General features: G+C 40.1%; 1 protein-coding gene across 1 annotated transcript in view; it reads right to left on the bottom strand.

The window, feature by feature from the left end:
- COL6A1 (collagen type VI alpha 1 chain) overlaps nucleotides 1–20,353 on the bottom strand; it is a 75,687-nt gene that overhangs the window by 48,684 nt on the left and 6,650 nt on the right. Inside the window, exons 4-14 of the mRNA XM_039326317.1 lie at nucleotides 13,758–13,917; nucleotides 6,644–6,754; nucleotides 6,393–6,413; nucleotides 5,175–5,195; nucleotides 5,036–5,080; nucleotides 3,977–4,030; nucleotides 3,102–3,146; nucleotides 2,978–3,004; nucleotides 980–1,006; nucleotides 840–884; nucleotides 197–250 (exon numbers count right to left, since the gene is read on the bottom strand). Coding sequence (XP_039182251.1) covers nucleotides 197–250; nucleotides 840–884; nucleotides 980–1,006; nucleotides 2,978–3,004; nucleotides 3,102–3,146; nucleotides 3,977–4,030; nucleotides 5,036–5,080; nucleotides 5,175–5,195; nucleotides 6,393–6,413; nucleotides 6,644–6,754; nucleotides 13,758–13,917 — 610 coding nt within the window. The remainder of the gene's footprint in view (nucleotides 1–196; nucleotides 251–839; nucleotides 885–979; nucleotides 1,007–2,977; nucleotides 3,005–3,101; nucleotides 3,147–3,976; nucleotides 4,031–5,035; nucleotides 5,081–5,174; nucleotides 5,196–6,392; nucleotides 6,414–6,643; nucleotides 6,755–13,757; nucleotides 13,918–20,353) is intronic.

The raw sequence follows: 20,353 nt of genomic DNA, 5'->3' as shown, positions 1-20,353 counted from the left end.
ATATGTTTTGGTATATGACAATAATCTCCATCAGGCTGGACTGAATTTATCTATATATCGATTTATTGGCCTATTTCTAATCAGATTCTGCACTTTGTGACTACCTATATTTACAGATTTGCTTCCACCACTGCACCCTGAGGTTGCCTGTTAGCAATCAGAATGGATAGATGTATAATCTCTTGCACTGACGTACATCAAACCCAGGAGATCCTTTGCATCCTGGTAGTCCATGATATCCTTGTTCACCCTGTGAAGAAAGAAAATGTTTACAGGACTATTATGAATCATTTAGAATTATTTTCTTTTATCATTAGAAGAAAGCAATAGCAATAGCACTTAGACTTATATACCACTTCACAGTACTTTACAGCCCTCTCTAAGCAATTTACAGACTCAGCATATTGCCCCCTGGATCCTCATTTTATTGACCTCAGAAGGATGGAAGGCTGAGTCAACCTTCAGCTGGTGAGAATCGAACTCCTGGAGCAAGCAATGAGTTAGCCTGCAGTACTGCATTCTAACCACTGCGCCACCACAGCTCTATCTTAAGGAAGATTCTGTAGGATTATCTCTATAAGACTAGTAGAAGCAATTGTACTGGAATGTCTCTTCTGGAAAAAAATTAGCTGATTGCAGCTAAATTAGACTTTGGGAATTCTTACTCATTCTACTATACCAAGTTAGTCTAGGACTCTAGGTCATCAGAACACCTGAATATTGATATGCCTTTATTTAATTCCTTAAGCCAATACTTTATTCAACTGCAACCCTTTTAATGCAGCTTTTTTAAGGCATAAGGAGGGAAACTACCTTCTGTGTGCAGATATAAACCATACCTTCTTGCCATCATTGCCATCTATGCCACGTTTGCCCTTCTCTCCCTGTAACACAAAAAAAGTCAGGTGTGTAATACATATTTCAATTTCTCTCTCAAAAAGATATTGATATCATCCCCCAACAAAACCTAAAGACACACCTTGCCTCCTTTTGCACCTCTTGAGCCCTGTAGATGAAAGAAGAAGATTTAGAATGATGTACAAGTGATTACTGGGGATATATGGAAAAGGGTAGGGGAAGTTGGATATTTCTTGTTCTCTTTTTAGAGCCTACTATGGAATTTAAGATATTTATGATCTTCTAGATCTGGGGTTCCCAACCAGGGGTGCTCACCCTGGGGGTGCGAGACAGTATTCCAGGGGGTGTGAAAACTTGGGTTTTCAAAATTATAGTTTATATGCATAATTCATTGCTGTTATTTCGAACTTTTGTATGGGGTGTGAGAATATATCAGAAGCATTTTAGGAGTGCAGGATATAGAAAAGGTTGGGAGCCGCTGTTCTAGATAATCACTAGGTACTGATGTTATATCAGCAAAATACGGTAGCTGCATCATGCCCTAATACAATATCCTAAGAACAAACTACGTCCTTTCTAACTGAACATACGGTAACTAGCCTTTTCATTTAAAAAAGCATATATGCAATTTTGCAAAATATTCTAAATCTTATCTGAACCATTCCCTGTCCCTGCTCTGGTTGTCTAATTTTCTAGTGGTCACAAAATTACCATCCCCATGATATTAGGATAAATAATAATAATAACAACAACTTGAACTGTTAAGTTTTTACCAGTTCCGGACTGTGAATTGAATTGAATTGAAGACTAAATCTTAATAATAATCATCATAACAACAACTTGAACTATTAAGTTTTTACAAGTTCCAAACTGTGAATTGAAAACTAATTATTATTATTATTAAAAAACGGCTAGAAAAATAACAAAATATCATGATTTGTAAATTGAAGTTGAGCGATTGTGGAGGAAGAAATCAATGGTTGTACCAATGGTAATAAGAACCCTTGAAGCAATTCCCAAAGGGCTTCTTAGATGCATGGAAAATTTGAACTTATTAAACCTGAATATCCTGACTTTGCAAAAACAAAAAAACAAAAAACCCACCGTACTCGGAACTACCTATATACTCAGACGCTACCTTAATACCTCTTTGGTCCTTGGTTAGGACTTGAGCTGTTAATTTCTTACCAGTACCAGACTGTGAATTGAATTGAAGATTAAAAACAATAATAATGGTTTTAAATCAATTTTTATATTAAAATATACTTTAATATATTTTAACATTGTTTTAATGTATTTATTTTGTTTATCCTTAATGTATGGTGCCCAGAATAACTTGTTTGTGAGATGGGTGGCCTTATAAATTTGATAAATAAATAAATGTGCAAAATAGAATCCAATATTTGTTTCTTTGCCCAACAATTCTAGTGGGACTCTCAAATCCAAACAATTCCAAGTAGAACCAAATTAATTTAAATTTCTTACAGCCTTTTCTCCTTCTGAAAAACAGACACTTTAGAGGGAGATTTTAACATATTTGTGTTTCAAACTGATCATAGGACACATTTATTTTATTTGCTCTAATGAAATGAGATCTCAGGAAGAAGGAAGGCTTTAACTAAATATTAGGGGAAATTTCCTGAAGTGCTACATAGCAGGCAGGCTGGTAGGCAACTATTAAGAATGCTACAGTAGATTCCAGTAAAGGGAGTTAGCAGCAGGGAGCGGGGCTAGAGGGGCTAAATGATTTTTGAGGTACTTCAGTTACAGACCAGATTCACATGCAATATATTAAATCAGAATGCTGTTGATTTGTTTTTGGCTTCATATGTGAACCCACTCAATTGTGATTTATTTATGTGTTTTGAAATGATATGAAATGAGGTAAGATCTTGAGAGTATACAGACTTTGTAGTTTCAACCACAAGCAAGCTTCTCTTCCCCTTCCCCTGTCTGGTTTATATTTTATAGCATACATCTAGATCAAGGTTAAATCTTGTGATATTTTGTCTGGCCCTAAAAATGGCCTACCCTAACACTGAATTTTGGAGTTTTTCCCCCCCAATAATTCAACACAGATTCATTTGGTTTTGTAGCACTGTTAACCAACACAACTCACCTTGTCCCCTCGGCCACCCTTGTCTCCCTAAAAATGAGAAGGAGGGGGAAAAGTCAGATATATTCTAAATAAAATTATAAGAAAAAAATATTAACAAGAAAGCAGTAAGGGAAATTATACTTGCCTTCATCCCTTGGTAGCCAATAGGTCCTGGATCACCTTGCTTTCCCTAGATAAAGAATAACATTCAAAGCAATAAATCCCATTGCAGTCAGATCTGATTCTTGTTTGGGAAATTCTCTCAAGATTGTAGGGGAAAAAAATTCATCCAGAATTTTACTTTAATTGGGATTTTGACAATTTCTTACAATAATTTTAAAGCATTTAAGTCCTTTGATTTGAAATCCATCCTTACTTTCCCAAAACACATACATGAAAGCACATTCATTGTATATCTAAACAGATTGATATAGAGTTGGATTAAGACATGTAAGTAGAACGGACTCATGGCTGGATCCAATCTTGTTTTTTTAATAATGCAATTTTATATGTGTCTATTCAGAAATAATCTATTTTGAATTCACACTACCTCAGGGCTTCCAGAATTTCAGATTAAAGCTTTCTATGTTATCAAAAACACTTCACTGACAAATGTATTAGTGCCTATCAGATGTGGCCTCTCCAGACATAGGGGTCTTTTTGAAGACTTCAGAAGAGTGCAGTTCAAGATCTCAGTTCTTTGTGAAAATTACAGAAGAGTCCCCTAGTTTTATTATATTATAGTGGTACATTAAATTCTGTCAAAACTGGACCTAATATGATGATCTCAGAAAAGATGATGAGATGCCTCAACAGAATGGATGCGTGGAAACAGGCTGAATCTCACCCCTCCTGTAACTTCACTGGCAATTTGCAAATTCAGGAAGATGCTGACATATAGATGGTGTGTCTGCAAAACTGATTAATGTTATCTCACAAGTCTTCAAATATGGAAAATGTCCCTTGGGAGGAATGCATCCCTCCAACTAAAAGAAAATATTCCATGTATTTTCTACTTACGGGATCTCCAGCGTCTCCTTTTTCTCCTGGCAAGCCATGTCTCCCTCTTTCTCCCTGAAACAAAATATCAGTAAGCATTAGGTTTTATTTCCAGTTTTTATTTAACCTTACATTGCAAGTAAAGTTTAGTTTTTAAAAAGCATTGAAGAAAAGGAGTCATGTTATGAATGCTCTTGCCATTATCCAAAGGATAATTTCAAGACTGTCCTTTAGTGTCGGGCAAATGCTAAATATTGCAATACACACAGCATTAATTAAAAGTGAAACCTATTTTCATTTTTCACAATTGTTTCTGAATCAACAACAGTAAATGCTGGCTGTGGAATTCTGGGAGTTGAAGTCCACATGCCTTAAAAGTGTCAAGGTTGAGAAACACTGCTTTAAGGAAAGGACTCCCTCAAGGAAGGTTTGCATGGCTGTATCCATGGGCATAGAAGAATGAAAGTGAGTACTGTATAGCTGACAATTGTCTGTCAATAGGAGAATGGACAGAAAAAGGCTTGGAATGAAGAATTGTTATTGACAGAAGTGCACACTGTAGAAGTTAGCCATTTCAGGGAGAGGAGAACTGGTTGGCTTCACTTCTTTTCAGGTTGCAATCTAACCAAATAAGTCAAAGTGCAAGAAGTAAGCCCTTCAATCAAAGGTCCTATTCTTAAATGCAAGACCATTTGCCCACAAAGCAATTTTGAATGAACATATTGGTCTAGCTACAATTTGATCACATGACTGCCCCCTCAGTTGAGGACTCAAATAGGCAGAATATGGACAGATCAACTGTAAATTATATTGGGTTGGTTCATACATTCAGAATTAAATCCTGAATGGCAACAATTATCAGATTTCTTGATCTGGACTTGACCATCAGCAGAACAAAGATTCAAAGGGCTGCTGACATGAAACCATGATAGGATGGCTGGGAGCAGCTTGCAAATGTCTGATCTTCTTGCTCCCATAAATCGTCTCCTTGCACTGTATGATCACTTTCCAGGTGAGAGTAAATTTTACCAGATACCTGGCAGTCAGTTACAGAACTGATAAGGTGAGGAAAACACAAACCTCTTCTCCTGGGTCCCCAATGTGCCCTGGAGGTCCTCGAGGAGGCTAAGAAACAACAACAAAAAATTAGGATTAGAGCACAGGAATGCAAAAGGCAAGATTTTAGATACTGCTGGGCTGTCAGGATAATAACACTCACCTGGCATTCATAGGAACAGCACTGTTGACAGAATAAAAGGACACCATTAAAAGTTAAGTAAGAGATGCCAAGTTTACACTTTCATCCCTTCATTTGTAACTAGCTAGAAAAATTGGGAAGCAGTTTCCCATGCAATTCTGGTGAGTTCTAGCAGGAACTGAGGCTGTGCCACATGACATAATGCAATTAATTGGTTGGAGCTTCTAGGCTAGTTTCCTGTCCATCTGAACAGTCATCAACAAAAAACCAACAAAGTTATGTTACTTGGATATGCCTAAAATGTGTTAAGATAAATAGTTATAAGAAAAATGTTTTGTTGATTTATTTCAGTGAACAAACACAAAAAACAGCATGATAGTCATATCAAACTGTCTGTTTTGCTATTTGCTCTAGATTTTTCTCTTTAGAAATTATCTATGTTGATGTAGGACCTGTCAATATGCAAATCTCCAGAAAAGAGGCAAGAGATTCAGCTATGTTCCCATTATTCTCTGCCTTAGGATGAAAACATTTGATCTCTTGTGACAAAAGGGAATGCATCAGGCTGGGCCAAGTACCAATGTAAATCAGACACTTTAAAGCAAAATGCAAACTAGAGGCCTATCATTCAGCCCCCTGGCTTCAGCTCCAGGATGGCATACTTTTGAGTTACTGAGAGCATGTTGGAGCCTTCTGCTGCTATAGAAGGTTGAAGCTGGATCAGGTTGACAAACTGACAAAGGAATGCTTTTCAGTAAAAAACTATACTTTGGCCTGAATCTTGTGGCCCAAGACCATTCATGCTTACAGCCTACACTTACTCAGAAAACACCTCCCCCTGAAGAATAGGTGGATATAAATACTGACTTGCTCATAATTCCAGTATTTATAAAATAAGCTTTTAAAAACTATCTAAATTCTAAATATTTACATTTCTGCAGAGCTTACATCAGTCATCAAAATTATTTTATTCTGTCCTAAGTTTTGAATAGGTAACTAAGATTTTGAATACTCCTTTGTGATCTGAGCAGAGGGCTGTAAATTTGGTGCAAGATATGGTTCTTCCTTCTATTCCTTGGGACAAAAACATTTTGCTGTTTCCTTCCACTACATAATAGGCAATTGGAGAGAATCCTGGCATTTAGATTAACATTGGCATGATTAGCTCAAGGTTTGTAGAGAAAATTTACAAGATAAAAATGATTCTTGAATGAACAAAAGGGCACTGAAAAAACTTACCACATGCTCCACATTATTTTTCTGAAAGGAAGAATAAGGAATAAAATAAGCAGAAATAATCAAGATAGCATATCCAATGCATGATACATTTATCCAAAAGGAAAATATCTCTAAATTTAAAATTATTGCTGTAGAAAAGCAAATTAGATAGAAGAAAACTCATTTACTTGAGTCTCTATTACTGTATTCTTACACCTTACATCTTCTTTTCAAGCAGATCTAGTAAATAGAAAAGAAACACTAAGACTCACAATCATTTCAATGATGGTGTCAATTGTTCTTGGAATATCGCTTTGTGGTACAGTTGCTGTGAAATTGCGGCGATAGTCATGGTCTGTAGCAATCACATTTAATCTGGATTCCTAGGATAAAATAAACCAAATCAGAACTATGTTTTCATTCCAATGTCAGCTTGTAAATTTAGTAATGAGCTGGATCTAATTGCTGCACAGACTGTTGGTACCCCAATCTTCACATGAAGATCCAAATATAATTCCACTTATCTTTGTAGATGTAGGTTGATTATAGTTACCTAAGTGGTCTTTCCCCCCAGCTCTCCAGCTCACCAAATCTTTATCAACTCTGGGCGCAATAACCTTGGATTCCCACGGCTGAGTTATTATTGTTCTGACTAACTGGACTCTCATCCACATTCCCCCCTCCCAGCACCAATTAACTCTAAAAGAGAAAGAGAAAAGATGGCTACATTTCCATCTGTTATCAAGCAAAAACATCCAATGTTAGCAGGTTGACCTCCGGCCCCCCTTACAAAAAGGACAAATCCTGTAATGTAAACAAAAGCACAGGTTAGGGATTGCCTCTCGGTTTATTAGGGTGTTTCCTATAGAACTTATTAATGAGTCTGTCAGCTTTTACATCACTAGATTTCACCCAGGTGGCCTCAGACAATGGATATCCCTTCCATTGTACTAAGTACTGTAATTTCCCCTTAAAAATTCTAGAATCAAGAATGCACTTTATTTCATAGTAAGTCTGTCCTGCCACTACGAGGGCTCCGGGTACCTTCTTAGGGGGAGGTCTTAAGGTGAAACCCCGAAAAGGTTTCAACAGGCTACAATGGAAAACAGGGTGAACTTTTCCTAAGAGCCTAGGAAGTTTTAATTCCACCGGGTTAATGACCTTTACAATGGGGAAGGGTCCTAAAAACATCGGTCCTAATTTCTTACTAGGTAACATAACCTGTAAATATTTAGTTGACAGAAAAACCTTTTCCCCAACTTGGAATGTTATTTGAGGAGCTCTTTTTTATCTGCCTGTTTTTTGTATGTCTCGGAAGACTTTTTCAAAGCAGTTTTCGTGGTTTTCCAAACTTCCTCCCATCCCCTCACCCATTGATCAAGAGTCTGGGAATTGGAGGGCGCTTGGGGGTATTCAGGTATTGGGCTGAACTCTTTTTCTGTGGCCACTTTGAAAGGTGTGAAGCCAGTGCTGCTGTGAACAGTTATTGTAAGACCCTCTGCGAAAGGGAGGAGGTCAGCCCAGTTTGTTTGTTGATAATCCACATAGCATCAGAGATACTGTTCCACCACTGAGTTCACCGATCAGTCTAGTTTGTTTGTTGATAATCCACATAGCATTGGAGATACTACTCCACCACTGAGTTCACCGATTCAGCCACCCCATTGGTAGATGGGTGAAAAGCTGATGATAGTCCTTGAGATGAGCCAATTAGTTTAAGAAAACTCCTCCAAAACTTAACTGTGAACTGCACCCCGGTCAGAGATTATTCATTTAAGTGCACCACGCAGTCTATAGATGTGTTTCAGGAACATTTTGGTTAGACGTTGGGCGGATGGGAGCCCTTTGCAGGCAATGAAGTGAGCCTGCTTTGAGAATAGATCTATCACAATCCAGATAACCGTGTTTCCCCTACTTTCAGATAGATCTACTATAAAATCCATAGCAATTTCTTCCCATGGTTGGGAAGGGTCTGCCACCGGTTGCAATAACCCAGGGGTTTCTCCTGGAATTCTTTTCATGGTGGCACATACTCCGACATAATTTTCCACATCCTGTTTCAATCTCGGCCACCAGAATTGACTGTGGATGAGGTGTAGTGTTTTTAAATATCCAAAGCATCCAGCCTGTTTTATGTCATGGCTGTGTCAAAGCGCGTTAAAGCGGAGGGTCTCTGGCAAATATAGTTTTCGCCCTTTGTAAGCCAAACCATCCCTGCATGTTAGGGAGGTTTGATTGTCCTTGAACCATTGGTCGGTGAGGAGCTCTCATTTTATTTTCTTTGGTATTAGGGGTACCTAATACCAAAGCTCTCATTGGTATTAGGGGCTCTTGAAGGTGGGACTCTGCACAGTGTAAGTTGAAAAGCAGCTTGTGGATTGGAGATAACTGCCTCATTAACCTCTTCACTCTGGCTTTTGTACTGGGACAGTCTGGATAGAGCATCAGCTAAGAATTTTTTTCCAACAGGTATGTACTTAGGGTGAAATTAAAAAGGTTAAAGTACTGCGCTCATCGTACTTGTTTTGGGGACAATTTGTGGGGAGTCTTTACTGCTTCTAGGTTTTTGTGATCAGTCCATACCTCGAAAGGCACCTTACTCCCTTCTAAATAGTGTCGCCAGTTTAATAGAGCCCAACGGATTGCAAAAGCTTCCTTTTCCCACACTGCCCACCTCCTCTCGCAGTCAGTGAATTTTTTTCGAGGTGTAGGTGCAGGGTTGTAGGGTCCCACACTGGTTCTTTTGCAGTAGCACAGCTCCGATGGCCATGTCACTGGCATCGGCTTGAATCATAAAGGGCTTCCCTGGGCAAGGATGCTTTAAGACTGGTTCGACCGCAAATAGTCTTTTTAAATTTTTAAAAGCGGTTTCACAGTTCATAGTCCATGCTAGTGGTTGGCCCAGACGAGGTTTCCCCCCCGCTTTGCCTGTTTTTAGTAATTCCGTAAGGCAAGTTCAGCAAAGGAGGGGATAAACTGACAGTAGAAGTTGGCAAATCCCAGAAAGCTCTGGAGCTGTTTGTGAGTCTTTGGGGGCTGACATTCAATTCACTTTGGCCGGGTCCATTTCAATGCCCTCGCTGGAAATTCTGTAGCCAAGAAAATCCAGTCAGGTCTGGTGAAACTCACACTTTGATAGTTTAACATAAAGTTTGGCGTTCAAAAGTTTCTTTAGCACTTCTCTCACTAGTTTTACATAGTCAGCCATATTCATGCTGAATATCAGGATGTCATCAAGATATACCAAAACCTCCTTGTATAAATGGTCATGTAGTACCTGATTAATCAGCTGCATGAAGACAGTTGGAGCACCTTGCAGTCCAAAAGGCGTGACTTTAAATTGGTAGCTCCCCGTGGGACAGTTAAAAGCAGTCTTCCACTCATCTCCCTCCTTTATCCTCACCAGGTAATAAGCCTCTCTCAAGTCCAACTTAGTGAAGACCCTCCCCTTTGCCAAGTGGGTCAGTAAGTCCTTCAGGAGGGGGAGGGGGTATTTGTTTTCCACACTCACCGTGTTCATACCTTTATAATCTATGCAGAGATGAAACTATCCATCTTTTCTTTCTTTAAATAACACTGGGGCTCCCACGGCAGACTTGGCCCATTCGATAAATCCCCTCGGTAAGTTTTTGTCCACATACTGCTGCATCTCCTCCATCTCAAGGGGGGACATAGCATACATTCTCGGTCGTGGGAGTTTGGTTCCCGGCAACAGTTCGATAGAGCAATCATTGGGTCGGTGGGGAGGCAGGGTATTGCTTTCTTTCTCACTAAATGCCTCCCCTAGGTCCCGGTATTCACTGAGGATGAGTGGCTTGCCTGGTTGAGACAGGGCAGCCATGTGTGCTAGCTCATCGGATTTTCGGAGCCACATGAAATAAATGAACTCCCAGTGCTCACTTATTTCTAAGCATAGGGGTCAGTCAATTGTGTGACTAAAGTTCCTCTCATTAGGGAGCCATCGGCTTGCTCAAATCTCACAAGTTTGGAGAGCAGCCTTGCTCGTATGTCCATTTTCAGGGAAAGTGACAAGTTAATAATACACCGGGAGCATCCGGAATCAACTAGTACATTTAAATCTACCTGTGTCTTAGGAGTTATGAGTTGGCAGGTAGTGAGAAAGGTGGGGTGTGTCGACTCACCATCGGGTCATTCTCTCCATCGTTGCATCGTAGGAGGGTAGAGCTTGGGTCTCAGCACTCTCCTGCGTGGGGAATGTGACTTGGGCAACAGATTCCTGCGTGGTCCAGTTGGATTTCTCTTTCGTTGGCTGCTGGGTTGGTTTCTTTCTCACTGGTGGTCCTGGTCTATTTTGCTGCTGAGAGTAAGGGACTGGGCAACACATCTGAAACACTTGATCGGTGGGCCAGCAGGTGGTCTGGGATTTTCAGTAGCTGCAGCGGTTGGAGGCTTTCGGGGGGGGCTGTTGTTTGGATTGATTTGGCCTCAACTCGACTTCTTGTGGGGGTGGCTTCTTATAGTGGGGTGAACGTCTAGTCTTATGGCTGCCTGGTATCATTCTTGTAGCTGATCAGGGACTGCTCAATAGATACAAGCCTGGGAGAGGTGGTCTAGTCCCTCCTTGAAGTGATGGACTAGGGATTGCTCGGGCCACCTCTCTATTCAGTCGGCTATCTTGCAAAACTCTTGTATGTATTCCAGTGCAGGTCTGCCGGCTTGTTTTATTTTATGGACTTGTTCCTCCACTTTGAGGGCAATGGATGGGTCCTCGAACCTTGCTCTCAGTCCTAGGAGGAAGAGATGGGGTCCTGCAACTCAGGTGCTTGCTCGTTATATAAATTGTTCAGCCACTCGGATGCTTCCCCTTCCAAGCTGGACGTAATCACATTGACCATAGCGGCTGGGTTTGGATAGAAATAGGCACAGCGGTTCAGGTGAGAACGCACCTGATTGAGGAAAAAGATCAGCTTCTCCAGGTCCCCATCAAAGGTTGCTCTAAGAGATGGCACCATAAGTGGTTGCTGGCCTCCCCACTGTGGATGCTGCATCCCCAACTGTTGCTGCTCCCCCATGGCGGCTGCAGCATCCCCAGTTGCTCCAAGCCTCCTAGCGGTTGTTGCATGTCTGGGGGCTGTTGCCACTCCTACGGCTGTTGCTGCATCACCAGTGGCTATGACATCCCCAATTGCTGTATGACCCCCACCAGTCTCAGCGGCTGCTGCAATGGCATCCCCAGTTGCTGCGGGCCTCCCAGCAGGTGCTGCGGGGCTGCTGCCATCCCCACTGCTGCTGGCCTGCAGGGGGTTGTGGTGCCCCCAGTTGCTGCAGGCCCCCACTGTGGACCTGGAGGTGGTTGTTGCTGGATCCCCATTGGTTGCGGGCCCCTAAGTGGCTGCTGCACGTTCGGAGGTGGTGGCCAACCCCACTGCTGCTGCAGTACCCCAGCTGTTGCCGATCCCCTAGCGGCTGTATCACCCCCGGTTGTTGCAAGGTCCCCATCTGCTGCTGTACATTCAGGGGCTGTGGCCACCTACAGCTCAGCTGCTGTACCACCAGTGACTGCTGGTTTCCCACCTGGGGTGTCTGTGACATTCCCCATTGCTGTATGGGCCCTGGGCTGGGTAGTCGGTAAGCGCATCGATCCAGGGTTTGGCTGTCCCAGTGATGGCTCGGGCTCTTATCCCGTCGGTGGCGATCTGGGCTTTTGGAGGGTGACAACTGGAGCTATCTCTCCCCGTGGAGCTGGAGGCATGGTCGGTGGCTTCGAGGATGGGGAGGCTGCCTGATCTGCACAGGTGGGACTGGGAGTTCCCCTTGGTAGGAGTTAGTGGCTGCCTTGCCGATCATCATGATCGCTCGTGTATGGGGAATGGGAAGGTTGTTCTCCACTCTTCATCTCTAGCTTCTCAAATCTTTCCACCAACTTCTCCACTGACTGACTATGGACTGCAGACAGGTACTTCCACTCACCCAAGTCCTCAGTGGTAAATGATTTTGTGGTTGTCCACCAGTCTGGGGAACGCGACATGAGGAAATCCCCTCTTTGCAGCTCAACCTCGTCTGCCTTTAAAGCACTTGATTGTGGCAAGGCCGTCTTGAGATGTCTGGAATCTCTACTGGGTAGGGTCCATTCCAATGACCAGATTAACTGTCCTCGCGGCTTGGGCCTTGCCCCCAACTGGGAGGCCTGAAAAAGTTCCTTCTCCAATGGTGCACTGGCTTGCGCTCCTCCCTCTGGAGTAGCAGCCGCCACCGGGGTGCTGGTTTCATGTGCTCTTTCTTTCTCCATGCTGAGATCTTCCCCGAATCTTTGTCGGTCTATCCCTCAATTCTAGGGACAGCGACTGGGGCTTGGAACCCCAAGATAGTTCGGTAAAAATTGGGGTTTTGGGCTTAATGTCATGGTACCGACAGATGAAACTATTCAAAAGAACTTCAAGGCATTGTTTACCTTAAAGAATCTTTTATTTGAGAAACAAAGTATTGACACTACATAGTTAAAACCAAAAACTGAATTCCCCTCCCCTGGTCACAATTCCCTCCTCCAATTAACAGTCATAAATCACATTCCCCAATTAGCTTGAAGCGTGGCCTTTCTCCCCAGTTCTCCAGCCCGCCAAATCTTTATCAATTCTGGGCGCAATAACCTTGGATTCCCATGGCTGAGTTATTACTGCTATGACTAACTAGACTCTCATCCACATTCACCCTCCCAGCACTAACTAACTCTAAAAGAGAAAGAGAAAAGATGGCTACATTTCCATCTGTTGTCAAGCAAGAACATCCAATGTTAGCAGCGTTGACAGCACACACATCAGTTGAAAGAATGCATGGAAACGTTTTCTTACTGATTGACTCATAACTATCAACTATTTTCTTGTAAAGATTTGCTACTAACTGAAATATCTGAACAGCCATTTAATAAGAATTGCCAATGACTCTTTTCAAAGATTACCCAAGGTTTTATTCACTTTAGCATGTGTATCTTATCTAACCTGGCATAATTAGGCATCTGACATATTGCACCTTTAAAATCAACAAATTTGAGTTTTTTTCACCCAGCTTAAATTAGAACCAATATATTTTTAGGAAATACTGCACAAAGAGGGTAGCACCTCTGATTATTATATTCAAGTTTTAGAACACGGATGTCAAACTCATGTCACGTGACGTGTCGCGATGTATCATGACTTTTTTCTCATTGCTAGCAATGGGGTGGGCGTGGTTTTATCGTGACGCATCTGGCCCATGGGCCAGCAGTTTGACACCCCTGGTTTAGAGCAAAGGGTGCCACCTCTGTGGTTGGCCACAGTATGCAAAATCATAGGAATAAGCATAACTCTAAAGCAAGAGCTGTCCCTGGACTATCTATTTATTGACAGTGATTGCTCTAATATTGTCCATGTGTTTTCATACTTTTCATACCAGATGGTCTGGAGATACAGCAACAGCAAACACTTTGATCCCCTGGTGCTTTGCTTCATTGGCAGCATCTTCCAGTCCTCCACAGGGCTCTTTGTAACCTTCTAAGGGATGTCCATCTGTCACCACAATAAGATACTTATTTTCCCTATGATGAGATCCGCTGAAAAAATTAAAATCAGTCAATGAAGAACAAACCATATTAAATAAGTGTGCACTCTCATCACATCACAATTCTAAACGGTTGCTCTGGAGTTTTGTCTTTTCTTCTAGTTTATTATGCTATCCTGAGTTGAGAGACAAAGACAGGCACAGAAACATAGAGTCAGAGAGATAGAGAAGGCAAAAGTGGGATAAAAATACAACAACAACAATAATAACCATGTTAATGATAATATCTGCTGATATATCAGTAAAGTCTTAAGGCTAAAAGGGTTTCTACCTTATAAATCAGAAAACTAGTACAGGTAGCTGGGGATGGGAGATATCAATGGAGACAAAAAAGGACTACCTGGGAAAGACAAGGTTCAAATCTATGGACTGAAGTCGATCCCTACTGTGCTATAACTGTTTGCCCTGAAGAATAAAACCTTCAGAAGACATGTGGCACTCAGTACAGAGGTAGAAGTCTCAATGAAACATTTTAAATAAGTAGAGTTCATATTTAAAAGTCTACCTGAATGCTATCTTAATCTGATTTTGCAGCATGAGAAAAGATATACTAGTACTCAGTTGCAAAAGTACATGCATATACTTAGTATTGATATAGTTCTTTATTTCATTGAAATTTCAGTTACCACTATTTTGTAGTACTGTTACAGATATGTCTAGCTGCATAAAGTCACCTAATAAATGATAATCATTTCTTTCCAAAGATATTTTAAGTATCTGAGGATTTCCTGCTTGTTTCAACCGGTTCTTCCAATAAAAAACCAAGTCATCTGTAAATGTTTGTAGTTTTCATCTTTTATCTCCAGGCCTTTAATTTCTATATCTTGTCCGATGTTTCTATTCAATACTTCCAGCGTTAGTATAAATAATAATAGAGATAGTGGACATCTCTGTCTTGTGCCTTTTTTAATGTCAAAGTTTTCTGTAAAATCTCCATTTACAATTATTTTGGCTATTTGTTTATAATAAATTGTTTTAATTACATTTATAAAGTTTTCTCCAAGTCCATTTCCTCTAGTTGGTGAAACATAAATTGCCAGTTTATAGTTTACATTACGCTTTCTGTGCATCAAGAAATATTAAAGCCATCTGTTTTCCTGGATGAATTTCATAGTACTCTAACACATCTAGAATCATTCTTAAATTATTTTGTATCTGTCTTTTAGGTAGAAAGCCATTTTGGTCTGTATGTATACATTCGATCAGAAATTTCTTTAGTCTTTCTGCTATTATTGAGGTGAAAAATTTATAATCTATATTTAATAACGATATTGTCTATAGTTTTTTATTTACGTTAGATCAGAATCTTCTTTGGGTATTAAGGTAATACTGGCTTCAGTCCATGTATTTGGTATTTTAGCTTCCAAAAGCATTTCATTGCACAGTTCTTTCAATATTGGGCTTAGTATATCTTGTAATGATTTATAAAGCATTAAACATATGGAGAAAATAGAAAAATTTGGAAAAGTGGCAGGGTTGAAAATAAACAGAGAAAAGATTAAAGTGCTAACAAAAAATCTAACAGAAAAACAAAAAAACCAACTAGCAAAAAACCCCAAATCTTTAAATACCGTAGTTAAAAAAGTTAAATATCTGGGAATTTATTTACCAACAAGATGTGCATCAATAAAAGAAGATAATTATGTAAGATTGGTAAAACAAATAAAATTGGACTTGGAAAAGTGGAAAAACTTACAACTTTCAATGTTGGGGAGAATAGCTGGCAAGGAAAAAAGCTAGAATCAGACTGAAAATGCTACAAGAAGTGAAAGAAAGTGCCGGGCTGGATGTTATACTACCAAGCAACTATATTAACATGGCTTAAAGAATGGATAATGCTTAGAGATAAAAGACTATTATACCTAGAGGGGCATGACCTACAAATTGGTTGGCATGCCTTTCTGTGGTATGGGAAGAATAAAATTCATACTTTCAAAACCATCTTATAAGAAATGCACTTCTTTTAGAATGGGAAAAAATAAAAGCGAAAATTTATATCAAGATACCTGGATGGCTTTCAACAATGGAAGCATTTGCTTACCCAAATTTAATTAACTAGGACAAAGGTGTGACCTATGAAGATATTTTGGACAAGGAAGGGAAATTGAAAGACAGACAAGACTTACAAGAACAAGGTATTGATCTATCATGGTGGCCATACTTGCAAATCCAAACGAGATATTTATCAATGCTGCAAATACTGTATATTCTTGCTTTGACAATATGCAGAACTGTCTGGTATTTTTAGAGTTAATGCAGAGCATAAGAGAGAAAGAAACCTCTGACCTTCACACTAATTGGATAATGTGATATATGAAGGCTAATTTAGGGAGGGAACATGCTGATAATTTAACTGCTGGGAGAAAGAGAACTAAGATCCTAGCATCCCTGGTTATGCCTGTGCCGACATTTTGTAACAATCACTGACTTTTAGGAAAATAAATGCCTGGAAATTCTTTGAAGTGTTTCATTAGCCGGAACCATAACAATATGAAAAAGATGTTAAAACAATGGAATATTATAAAGAACGGACAGAATCTGACCAGATACTGTTAAAAACAGACGAAAAACTGATTAAGAAACTCTATAAATATCTGTTAAGCTTAAAGATGGAGGAAGAACAAGTAAAAGAAACAATGATAACATGGGCAAAGAACTTTGGACATAATATAGAATTAGAAAACTGGCAAAAGTTATGGGAAAGAAATGCTAAATTAACGAAAGTAGTGGCATATAAAGAAAACTTATATAAAATGTTTTACAGATGGCATCTAACACCAATGAGATTAGCAAAAATGTTAAAAAATACTTCAAAAAAGTGTTGGAAATTGCAAACAAAAACCAGGTACTTATTACCATACCTGGTGGACGTGCCCTAAAGCTAAAAGATTTTGGTCAAAAATACATTTATGGTTGGAGAAAATGACTAAAAAACAAATAGACTTTAAGCCAGAATTATTTTTGTTAGGAATAATAGGAGCAAATTATGACAAAGACTGTATATATTTAATTTTACACGTACTAACTGCATCAAGAATTGTATTTGTCCAACACTGGAAAAATGAATATTTACCAACTGAAGAAGAATTAATTAAGAACATTTTAGAGCGTGCAGAAATGGATAGATTGACTTTAAAGATAAAAGAAAAAGAAGACTCAGTGTATTTTAGAACATGGGATAATTTTTATCAATGGCTAGAAAAACGATTTAGAGAGAAAGGAATGTGATATGTAACACTGAATACATACTAGTAAGAAGACTATTGAGCAATTAATTAACATATTGTTTATGATAACGACTACTCATTGTTTCTTTTTAAATACATGTACCCAACAACATGCTGTTTGCTAAATATTAAGAATTTTATTTTTTAAAATTCCTAACCCTAACAGACACACACACACACATATATATATGTATATACACAGACATATATATACATATATATATTTCTTTTTCTGACAAAGAATTAAAGAATTAAATTGGGAGACTAAGATGGCCATTTCGAGCTCATTCTGCTCTCGTCAGTTAGCCACACCTTTTATGGGATTTGAACCTGGGCAGTTTACATACTAGGCAGTGATTTAACCACTAATTAACCACTAATTTGGATTTGTAATGTTTCGCAGTTGCGACTTGAGCCTGCTTAATGCCCCTAGTTGGGGGCTGCAAGGCAAAAGAGATTGTAAAAAGTAAAACTGCAGTATAGCAGTTAAAAAAATGTCAAGGTGTAATCAATTAGACATCTGTCTGAAAAACTTCCTACACACACACACACACACACACACACACACACACATATATATATATATGTGTGTGTGTGTGTGTTTTCTGAGGTTTTCGCGGGTGTTTGTATGTAGGTCTTTGGTTGTTCGGGTTTTCTCCTGCGTAAAATTGGAAGTGTCTTGGCGACGTTTCGACGAAGTCCCATTCGTCATCTTCAGGCTGGTGTTTTCAGCTTTGTGCTTCGAGCAGCAATGTGTGGTCTTAGCTGTTTCTTCCTTTTAACTGCCAGTGGGGATATGAACTGATTGGGTGGGAGCTTGGCTGTGTTCTGATTGAGTGGAGGTGTGTTCTGATTGGTTAGGGGCTTGGCTGTGCTCTGATTGGCTGGGTGGTTGGCTGTGCTCTGATTGGCTGGGGGAGTGTTCTGTTTGGTTGTGCTCAGGTTAGTCTGAGTTGCAGGGGGGGTTTAAGATTTTGGGCTGCCTTGCTATTTTTTGGCTTCGCGTTCGTGGTCGTGCCTCATCTTCATGGAGGGTGTCAGTTTGCTTCATGTATGGATTGGAGGGGTTTAAAGTGGCTAATGATGCAGCTGTGGTCTGGCTTCTGGTTTGTGGTCGTGCCTCATCATCGGTGTGGCTTTGGGTTTGCTTTTTGCGTGGATGTGTGGTGGTGACATCCTGTGTGGTTTTTGTGAGTGTGGGTCTGGTATCATTTTTTGTGTTAGGGAGTCATTTGTCAATAAGGGCGGGTTTCCAAATGGCTGGTAGGTGGGAGGTATCATCTCGCTTGTTCATGCTGTGTGGGCGTTTTTCTATCTCGATGGCTTCTCTGATTATTCTGTTATTAAAATGTTCACTTTTGGCAATGGTTCTGGTATTTTTAAAGTCAATTTCATGTCCTGTGGCTTTAAGGTGTTGGACCAGGGAAGATGTTGGTTCCTCTTTTTTGATTGAGTTCTTTTGTTCTTCAATCAAAAAAGAGGAACCAACATCTTCCCTGGTCCAACACCTTAAAGCCACAGGACATGAAATTGACTTTAAAAATACCAGAACCATTGCCAAAAGTGAACATTTTAATAACAGAATAATCAGAGAAGCCATCGAGATAGAAAAACGCCCACACAGCATGAACAAGCGAGATGATACCTCCCGCCTACCAGCCATTTGGAAACCCGCCCTTATTGACAAACGACTCCCTAACACAAAAAATGATACCAGACCCACACTCACAAAAACCACACAGGATGTCACCACCACACATCCACGCAAAAAGCAAACCCAAAGCCACACCGATGATGAGGCACGACCACAAACCAGAAGCCAGACCACAGCTGCATCATTAGCCACTTTAAACCCCTCCAATCCATACATGAAGCAAACTGACACCCTCCATGAAGATGAGGCACGACCACGAACGCGAAGCCAAAAAATAGCAAGGCAGCCCAAAATCTTAACCCCCCCTGCAACTCAGACTAACCTGAGCACAACCAAACAGAACACTCCCCCAGCCAATCAGAGCACAGCCAACCACCCAGCCAATCAGAGCACAGCCAAGCCCCTAACCAATCAGAACACACCTCCACTCAATCAGAACACAGCCAAGCTCCCACCCAATCAGTTCATATCCCCACTGGCAGTTAAAAGGAAGAAACAGCTAAGACCACACATTGCTGCTCGAAGCACGAAGCTGAAAACACCAGCCTGACGATGACGAATGGGACTTCGTCGAAACGTCGCCAAGACACTTCCAATTTTACGCGGGAGAAAACCCGAACAACCAAAGACCTACATGCAAACACCCGCGAAAACCTCAGAACACACACACACACACAAACACACACAAAATATAGTAACAATTTTATGCATTCCTGATACTTCTACAACTTTCAGAAAATGATAACTTTTTGTTAAATTATGCACAATTTTGTTGTAGTTTAAATAGAAAACCAAAATAGACTACTCTTCCCCAAATAAAAGAAAGCCAAATCTTAAGATAAGTAATATTAGACCAAGGACAAATATTTAATTTGTGAACAGATAAACAGATACACACAGAGATGGAACACATTCCAACTCAACATTTCACCTTGGACATGAATGTTTCCTCTTTTAACAGAGAAAAACTCCATTTCACTCATTGACTCACATATAAAAGCTCACATAAGAACTGCTTCCTCCATGAAAGACTGCCTGGGTCTTCCATATAAAAGCATCATTCTGCTCGGAAGAAGAATACAAATTTAATGGAAAATACGTATGTTATTGATGGCTGTACGCTTACATCTTAACAATGAAAAATTATTCTCATTTTGCTACAGATGAGATTTATGGATGCAGAGACACCCTGCTGCTCACCTTGAAACATGGCATATTATTGTAAACATTTCAATGTAAACGCTGAAATACTTAGCTTCAGCTCCTGAAAAAGGTTTGTGGAAATGTGCAAAACAGCTGTTTCTTCTGCATTTTAAAAAATTATTTATTAAATTTGTTAGTTTCCCATCCTGCCCCCTCCCAAAGAGCTAATTGGGCTTGCTCCAGGCCTTGTCCCAATGATCCTTTAGTGGGCATCCTCTTAGGATCATCTAGGGTCAAATGATTTTGACATTTCCAAAGGAAGTGTACATATTTATAATGTGTAAGAGTGAAGGGGATGGAAGTACATTAAAAACATGAAAACTGGTAAAAATTAAAGTTTTATA

Source organism: Crotalus tigris, unplaced genomic scaffold (genome assembly GCF_016545835.1).
Source record: "Crotalus tigris isolate CLP2741 ecotype Arizona unplaced genomic scaffold, ASM1654583v1 scf7180000024340.7048381, whole genome shotgun sequence".
Taxonomy (NCBI): Eukaryota; Metazoa; Chordata; class Lepidosauria; order Squamata; family Viperidae; genus Crotalus; species Crotalus tigris.
The sequence above is the reverse complement of the archived record's forward strand: the minus strand, read 5'-3'. Positions and strand labels throughout refer to the sequence as shown.